The sequence below is a fragment of the Enhydra lutris genome, unplaced genomic scaffold, assembly GCF_002288905.1.
Source record: "Enhydra lutris kenyoni isolate GAN:26980312 unplaced genomic scaffold, ASM228890v2 scaffoldscaffold90, whole genome shotgun sequence".
Classification (NCBI taxonomy): Eukaryota; Metazoa; Chordata; class Mammalia; order Carnivora; family Mustelidae; genus Enhydra; species Enhydra lutris.
In genome coordinates this window covers 2074864-2084124 of record NW_019154174.1, presented here as the reverse complement: position 1 = coordinate 2084124, position 9261 = coordinate 2074864, and the positions used below count along the sequence as shown (strand labels likewise).

At 45.0% G+C, this 9261-nt stretch overlaps 1 protein-coding gene across 1 annotated transcript in view; it reads right to left on the bottom strand.

The window, feature by feature from the left end:
* Positions 1–4770, bottom strand: part of LOC111162293 (cerebellar degeneration related protein 2) — a 27023-nt gene extending 22253 nt beyond the window's left edge. Inside the window, exon 1 of the mRNA XM_022526600.1 lies at positions 4544–4770. Within this exon, the coding sequence (XP_022382308.1) occupies positions 4544–4622 (79 nt within the window). The 5' untranslated portion in view covers positions 4623–4770. The remainder of the gene's footprint in view (positions 1–4543) is intronic.
* Between the last annotated feature and the right edge of the window lie 4491 nt (positions 4771–9261).

Genomic DNA, 9261 nt, shown 5'->3' with positions numbered 1-9261 from the left:
GGGGAGCCTGCTTCCTCCTCTCTCTCTGCCTGCCTCTCTGCCTGCTTGTGATCTCTGTCAAATAAATAAATAAAATCTTTAAAAAAAAAAAAAAAAAAAAACCTGAGCCAAACCCTCTTCCAGACTCAAGACTAACTTGAGACCATCTTCTACTACTTTGATTCAGTTAAGAAACTACCTACTCCTTAATACACAGCCAGGAGTGGCTTTCCTGCTCTGGCTGCTGTAGAAAGAGATGCCTGCCAAGCACAGCGCTGTGCCAGTAAACAGCAAGCAGAAAAGAATTTGAGACTTGTCCTTCTCTCCATCCTTATTTCCAGTTAAACAAAGCTCCAACCCGGTTCAGTAACCTGAGGTCTCAATCTCCTAAATATTTCATAGAGGTATAGGGTAGAATTCTGGCAAAACAAGTCTCAACTACGAGTAAGTGTCTGTGAAGTCACACTGCATAATAGGATATTACTTCATCTGTTAGTTTAAAGACAAGGGTCTTTTTTTGGTCTTAAAAAAAAATTCATTTCCTGTTGTGTAGCATCTGGCTTCCATATCCAAAAGGAGCCAAAAGCTGGCAGTAAGCCTAAGAAGTGTTTCTAAATAATTAGTGGGGGGAATGGGAGAATGCTCAATGCCCTTTATATTTTTAATTAAGGCACAAAAGGAAAGGTAACAATACAGTTTTGAAGCCTTATGCACCTGATCATCTCTATTTCTCGACAAGGATTTTCTTTAAGAGGTTGTCTTTTCTAAATCCTGTTGAACTGAGCTAGGCAGCCACTAAAAATACCACACATTTACTGCTGGCTTGAGAATTACAATCTATCAATACCTTCCTATGTTTCATATTTTCACTCATTAATCTTTGCAAGTGATAATCTACCTTAACAGTGTAAAATGTTAGCTCTAAGCAGGTACTCTACCCAGCCCGATGCCAAAGCAAAAGATTAGCTCCGGCAGCTGAGTGATTTTTTTAAAAGGATCTTTCTTCCGGAATTCTGAAACTTTTAAATTCCCCTGCTATTATATTTTTATTTTACTTCAGTTTTCACAAACTGTGAGGACAACATATTCCCATGTTAGCTGTAGGCTGCAGCTGTAATTCAACAACATTAGGGATGACAGCTTTTCCTATTACAAAATCAAATGCGTCATTTGGTGATGCTTCTGTGTAACTCCTGTTGCCAACGTTACTATAATTGGGAAAGCAAAAAACCTGAATATAAACATCAGAAAAATGATGGTGCCAGGGGCTCAGTGGGTTAAAGCCTCTGGCTTCTCCCAGGGTCCTGGGATCGAGCCCCACATCGGGCTCTCTGCTCAGCAGGGAGCCGGTCCCCCCCCACCCCCGCTGCTTGTCATCTCTGTCTGTCAAATAAATAAATAAAATCTTTAAAAAAAAATGATGGTGCCAGTTTTAATGACCCTTCAACAATGATTCAGCAAATTAGTTGTACACATGGAAAGTGTACTCATCATGAAAAGCAGGAGAAATATGAGGGTTCCTTTAAACTAAGACCTAATTTGCTGATCCACCTAGTAGGAACTTGAAACCTTATTCTAAGCTTGCACAGCTCACCAAATGACAATTATAATAGCAGCTGGACTAAAAGAAAACTCAGTCTCTGAAGTCTTTCCACCTTGTTCTTGGGGCACATTTCAAAGCAAGCACCATCATTACCTGCACGGAAGGCTCCTGCTGTCCCAGAAAGGATCTTACCCATAGAGATCATTGTCAGTATTCTTACTGTGCCAACTCAGCCCTCTGACAAAAGAGTCTCTTTATCAAAGTGTTCTGTAAAAGCAGAGGGTTTTCTCCTTCTGCCTGCACAAGCTTTACATGTTTCTAACAAGGTATAAATGGTGGACCACATCCTTCCGAGGTTAGAATTTTTCCGCAATTTTAATTTAAAAAAGAATTCCCCAGCAAATTTGATGTGGTCAATTTACTTAAATAATGTTTCTAGTGCTAAAGGAAACAAGTTTATAGTTTAATGACTTTGAAACGTTTTTAGCAGCTCTCTCCAAACAAGGCTTGCTCAGTAAAGTTAATAGTGAGGACGTTAAAAAAAAAAAAAAAAAAAGAACAGATGTGTGCATTTGATAAAATCCCATTAGATGTGCTTATCAATCTGTTTAACAGGACAGACTTGTTTCCAAACTGTATTCAGCATCAAATATCTACTGAGGGCCTTCCATGTGCCAGGCACTGTAGTTGGGCACATAGCAGGAGGCACTATCACCAGGCTCCACTAGTAAACAGATTCCTAGACTGTCAATTCCAGGAGTAGGACCCTATCTATTCTATCTTGTGGATAGGCACTGTGACCCCCGTGCCTAGATGAATTCCTGGCACAGACTCGATAATAAATTCTTCAGAAATTAACACACTTAAAAATTCGTTAGAAGTTTAGATGTACTGTATATGTGTACATGTAATTTTTAAAAGTTGGGACAAAGATATCCTTTTATTCACAGTACAGACTTCCTTCTTCTATAGGCCATATTCACAAGTTATGATTGTTGGAATTTCACATCTATTCCTACCCCACGCACTTGGGTTTTGACATATAGGGTTAGATGTAAAAATCTTTTGAAAAGCAGAAAACAAATCCCAAATGCAAACTGACATTAAGGAGGTTTGGACCTGCGCTCATTACCGTTTCATTAAACCTGAACATCTGATGGCTTTGCTTTGATCAGAGGTTAAAGAGTTCCACATGTAATGGCAACAGGTTGCATCTGTTTCCCATAGACTGAAATCTTACAACTGGTCGCTCCTAACAACTTCCCACAGGGTAGAAGTGCACTGTGGATTAAAGCACCCGATGGAAGGGAGCCATGAAAACAGTAATCCTGATTTAATATTTGTTGACTCAGGTCAACAAATATTAAGACTGAGCCTCTATTATATGCTTAAGTTTGTTAGATTAAAAAAAAGGGGGGAGAAGTTTCACAGATCTATGCTTGTTAAAGAAAGATATTTAGCTTTGATTATACAAACTGCTTCATTTATTGTAGGGATATGCTGCAACTGTGCAGTGGTTGCCTCATTAATCCTGGAGAAAGTATCTAACTAGGCCATCAATCCTTATGGGGAATTTTGAAAACAGGTTTGTTAAAGTCTAAGACAAATCTGCCTTGTGGACATTGAGAACATACGATGGCAAATACTGCACTGCAGTCACTTAACAGCTTGGGCTATTTCAGTGAAACAGTGAACCACTTTGGTTCAAGTGACTGTCCACGACATATCAAAAATCACCTTTCCCCCAAAGAGCTGCTTGTATTTAGAAAAGGCAAACAAAACAAGTCATTCAAGCCTGCATCTTCCCCCCCACCCACTCCCTGTTCCCACCAAGTTCAATGGTTACCATGAACCAACATCATGGTTATTTAATATTCAACTAAATGAGATGTTAATTTTCAGTGCAAATTTAAAGCTGAAAAAGTTGATTTTCACAGAATTGCAGAGACAGAAGATGCCTGAAAAAAATTCCTAAGGAGTGTTCAGTATAGTGGCTAAGAAAGTTTGCTCTCAAGTTTGGAGTGGAAATCCTAGCTGCCCCCCAAACAGTATCTAGTCTACGTCCACAGCTTGATGGGAGGACTAAATGAGCACCAGTGTTAAGAACCCACAAAAAGCGTTCCCCAAATGCAAATTCCCTCTATTAATACACATAAACAAGGTGGGAGCACTGGCTCCAAACTGAAGGCTGCTCTAAGATTTCTCTCTGGAGACAGCTTCGGCCAGAGATCCAAGGCAGGCCAGGATCCGAGGGCCTGTTTTTAACTAAAAAGCTAGGGCGCAAACTACAAGAAGTCGCAGAGGCACAAGTGCTTCAAGTCACTCTCACTTGGCATCTGGTGAACTACCCACAAGCAAAAAAAAAAAAAAAAAAAAAAAAAAGTTTTCGACTTTCTAACACCCAGCTGAAGAAGCTGTAAACCGGTGATAAAGGAGAGATAGGGTCTAGGCAGTGGCTACGACTCCTCGCTCTGAGTGTGTGGGTTCAAACATGCACTTGACGTGGGCGAAATCGTTGGGCCGTGTTAGCCTCGCTTTCCTCATCTGCGAAATGGGGACAAAATTTCCTCCCGGAGGAATGGATGGAGAGGGTGAGGTGGGCGGGCCCGGCACGGTTCCTGCCACATTGCACGGCTACCCCTACCACCTGCAGCAGCTCCTACTCGGTGCGGGCTCGGGGCGGGGGTCCCCGAGGAGGCGCAGAGGCCGCGGGGTGCGAGCCGGGAAGGGGACGTCCTGCGCCTCCTAGGAACGCGGGGAGGATTCAACCAGCTAAGCCGGGAAGCGCTCCCGACGTGCCCGGCCCACACGCAGGGATGGTGAGGGTCACTGCGCAGAAGCGGCCTCCCCTCGGGCTGGGCGCACGGCCCGTGCCCACGCCAGGTGAGCGCCGGACCTTCCCGCACCTGGTGTCCACCCGTCGCCGGCAAGAGCAACTTTTTAACGGTTTCGCGCCTGGGAGCCTCCCGCCAGGCCGCCCGCCCGAGGTGGTGGGGTGGGGGGGAGCGACCGCGCCCTCACCTTGCTGGAGGTCCTGGTGGTCGTACCACGGTTCGTCTTCCTTCATCTCAAACTCCTCCACTAGGTTTTCCGCCAACATCTCGGCCGGCTCCTCCGGGGGCAGCAGCCCCCGCCGCCGCCGTCCCGCCTCAGCCGCTGCCCCGGGCGCTCCACCGGCACCTCCGCCCTCAGCCAGAGCCGCCCTCGGGCGGGACGCGACGCCGCCCAAGCTCCGCCGCGCCTCCTGACCAGAACTGCTCCTCGCTGCCGCAGCCGCCGCGAGGCGGAGCGCACCGCACGCCGCGGACTGGCTTCCCGACCCCCCAACGGCCCCGACAGCCGGAGCCCCGGCGCGAGCGCCCCGGCCGGCACTCTGAGCCGGCTCCTCACGCCGCAGCCGGGCCCAACGTGGCACTTTGGCAGAACCCTCCCCGGCCGGGGCCGCGATTCAAACCCCCGGCGGCCCCTCGGCCAATCGCGAGCGGGCCACCGGCCGAGCGGCAGCGACGTCGTCCAATCCTGTCTCACCGCAGGCCCGCGGATCGCCCGGTCTAGCGGGCAAGCAGCCAATGGTGACTCCGGAAGAAACAAAGAAGGCGGGGGAAAGGCGAAGGGGTGCGGTCGACGGCCCCGCCCTCCCTTCTGCGTTGGGTCACTTCTGGGCCAGCTTTCCGAGTCCCGGGTGTGGAGGTGGCGGCCTCCGTGGTACCTTTGGTGGGTGTCCGACCGGCCAGTTAGCCGGTGGACAGGCTACGTGGGCTTGAGGGGGCGGGAGTCCTGCCTCTGAGCAGTGGGCGGTCGTCGTGGGGGCGCCCTTCGTGCAAGCGGAGGCGCGAAGGGTGCCGGGAGCCGAGGTCCGCCGCCTGACTGGCCCCTTCTGGTCTTTTGACTCCCGGGTTTGCTCTTGAGAAACTAAGGGTCGGCTGGGAGTTTAGGCTGTTGGCTGTTTTCTCCTTCATTATCTGAGCGCTCACCTCCAACCCACTGAGAGTTGTGCTCACTTCCCCTGAAACGGAGGGCCCCATTTAAGTATCTGGGGGCTGAAAAGGGTGCAGCTGAAGGTAGCTCCTTAGGGGAAAAAAAAAAAAAAAAAATTGCAAGCACTTTTGCACATGATTTTTAAAAGGTTCATAGACCGCCAGTTAAGTACCCAGGGTCACAACATGGCACCTGGAGGGAATTGAATGCAGCCCTAGTACTTGATGGCCAGCAGGGCAGTGAACTTCGCTCCGCACAACGTTAAAGTTGATACCGTTCGTGGGGTGCGGCTTTTACCATCACCGTGCAGACCAAACATAGAAACTTAAGTGGGGTGACTGGATGGTCAGTGTTCTCGACCTTGACGTAAGGGTAAAGATACTGCTGATAAAAGCAGTGCTCTCTCCTACAGCAGAGTGCCAACCAATAAATGTAGAAGGAATAATGGTGTTGGAAAGTAATAAAGAGGAATGGTAAACGCAAATCCTTTTCTTCTGAATTCAGGTATACTAAAAAGCAAAATGTTACTGATTAGTTTTTTGGGTTTTTTTTACTTTTTTATTGCTAGGTTAAAAAAAGAAGAAGAAAACTAGGTTACCTTTATAGCCTTTACTGCCCTAGTTGTCAAAATTCAGATATATAGTCCAGAGCCAAAAGAAAATAATTTAAAGCCAACTGTCTTAATCTAAAAGTAAGTCACTGCACACTGAGCTCTTTGGAAAGAGAGATGATTGGATTTAGGATTTGCTGACGGTGATTTGTGGAAGCTGAAGGGCTAAAATCAGGCATTTGACCTTCAAGGGACTCATCTCCCCTAGTCACTGATCCGCAACATTGGAAATGCTAGCTTTTTTTCTCCATGGCAAATAACTCATTGAACTCCACATCAAACTGGTCAGTGTACTGAAACGTTCTTTTGCATTCTCCTTCAAAAACAAACAAACAAAAAAAAAGATATGGAGAGTTAATATTATTGATAGATTAAAATGGCAGAAAAACAGACTTTACATCTTTCGTACTAGTGAGTTCTTTCTACAGACACCTTTTGAAGAAACTTTTTCCCTGGAAAATGTGAACAAAAATTGCATTGAAAAAGAGATGTTAGCATTCACTGCTCAAAACCATGCTTTCGAGGGGTCCCCATCATTCTTTCACAGCCTATTTAGTCAAAACTTAGAAGCAATCATCCCTTTTTAGGGACATTGATATTACTTGGTGTAATGGTAGGTTAGTGAATAACAACCCAAGTTGATTCTAAAAAGAAGGGTTTGGGTTTTCATTTAATAATTCATGGGTACTGGGGCGCCTGGGTGGCTCAGTGGGTTAAGGCCTCTGCCTTCCGCTCAGGTCATGATCTCAGGGTCCTGAGATCGAGCCCTGCATTGGGCTCTCTGCTCAGCAGGAGCCTGCTTCCCCTTCTCTCTCTGCCTGCCTCTCTGCCTACTTGTGATCTCTGTCTGTCAAATGAATAAATAAAATCTTTAAAAAAAATAATAATTCATGGGTACATTGTACACCTGCCCAGCCTAACCATTATACCATTTTGCTATTTAAACTCTTCTGTATAAAACCTTTTGTGGTAAAGAAGAACCAGTTTCAAAAGTCTTTTGTCCCTGCTCATAAAGATAAAATATTCTTGTTTGTGGGGCACCTGGGTGGCTCAGTGGGTTAAAGCTTCTGCGTTCATCTCAGGTCATGATCTCAGGGTCCTGGGATCAGCCCGCATTGGGCTCTCTGCTCAACAGGGAACCTGCTCCCCGACACCCCCCACCTCCGCCCCATGCCTGCCTCTCTGCCTACTTGTGATCTCTGTCTGTCAAATAAGTAAATAAAACCTTTAAAAAAAATTCTTGTTTGTGTCTTGTTGCTGTAGTAAAATCAGGTAAGGAGAGTTTTTAGATAGTAGTGGTGGCTTTGAAAAAAATTTTAAGTGGTGATTTTCAGTTTGATATTTACTGAAATAAGTATTTACTATGATGAAAATAATATAAAGCAAAATATTGATAGTTCCTTTTGCAAATGGAAATAAGGGGGATTTTACTTCCTCCTCTCAGTATATATAAACAAAGAGAAATTGAGGCTATAAGAGTTTTTCATAATGTTACTAAGACCTTATATTCACATGTTTCAGACAGGATGGGTGCTTAACTCAAATTCTTTAAAAAAAAACTTAACTTGGGACACCTAGGTGGCTCAGTCAGTTAAGTGGCTGCCTTTGGCTCAGGTCATGATCTCAAGGTCCTGGGATGGAGCCCTACATCAGGCTCCCGACTCGGGGAAATTTCCTTCCCCCAACTCCCTTAACTCATGCTCTCTCTCTCTCTCTCCCTCTCTCATTGTCTCTCTCAAATAAATAAAATCTTAAAAAAAAAACCAAAACAAAACAAAACTTAATTCAGTGAATTTATGATCCTCTGCAAAATTCTGAGTTTGTAAATACCCACTTCCTGACTTAATGATAGATCAGCTCAGAATGTGTGGCATGCTTCTTTTTTTTTTCAGCATGCCTGAAATAAAACTAAGAAAAAGAAGAGTGCCTACGTTTGGGGGGACTAAATTTGTATCTTGGATTTTGTTTCAACGGACTCCCTTATTTTGGCATTCTTGGCAACACAGTCTTCAATCTTCATTCTCACTTATACCAGAAGTTACTCCCTAGAAGGGGGTCTTCACTGGTATTTCAAGCTTTTTCAAATCTGAGAATTACCTTTAAAGCCAAAAATGTTGGCTGACCTCCACATAATGGTACTTGTACTTTTCAAGTGTTTGGGTACTGCAAAATGACAACAAAAAAATTCATATAGTATCTTATCATTACAGCAAAATCTACAAACATTTTAAGAATAGTAGTGCACTGGGGCGCCTGGGTGGCTCAGTGGGTTAAGCCTCTGCCTTCAGCTCAGGTCATGATCCCAGAGTCCTGGGATCGAGCCCCGTGTCGGGCTTTCTGCTCAGCAGGGAGCCTGCTTCTCTCTCTCTGCCTCCCTCTCTGCCTACTTGTGATCTCTGTCAAATAAATAAATAAAATCTTTAAAAAAAAAAAAAAAGAATAGTAGTGCACATATGAGCAAAATATTCTTTTTTTTTATAAAGATTTTATTTATTTATTTGACAGAGAGAGAGATCACAAGTAGGCAGAGAGAGAGGAGGAAGCAGGCTCCCTGCTGAGCAGAGAGCCCGATGTGGGGCTTGATCCCAGGACACTGGGATCATGACCTGAGCTGAAGGCAGAGGCTTTAACCCGCTGAGCCACCCAGGCATCCCGCAAAATATTCTTTATTCAGTCTGCAGACAATGCTTGGTCTGCATACGGGTTTCATAACCCCTTTTCATTGTAGGGTCCTGCTTCCCATATATTTGGAATCATTTTTGGATCTACCCAATGCAAAGTGAAGCTCAGGGACTTAGATAATTTGAACAAGCTGTTCACTGCTTGCTTCTAGCTTGCCCTTCCCTTCCCTAAGAAACTGGGCAGTAAAGACTGCAGTGTCCGCTGAATTCCCAAGGATTATTTAAGCAAGTGACTTCTCTTGAGTTATCTGGATATTTGTCTGTTTTGTGACACAGTAAGATTATGCCGACCTGGCCAAATATTCCAGGAAGTTAGGGATAAAACAAAAAAATCATGGTATTATCTAAAACTATAGTCAGGGTTAAAAGAAAGACTAATCTTGTTTTGTTAACCTATTTTCCTATTTTCCAGTTGCATAAATCAAGTCACTGAAAGGCTGAGACAATAGGCCAGATTTACGAGGGACGTC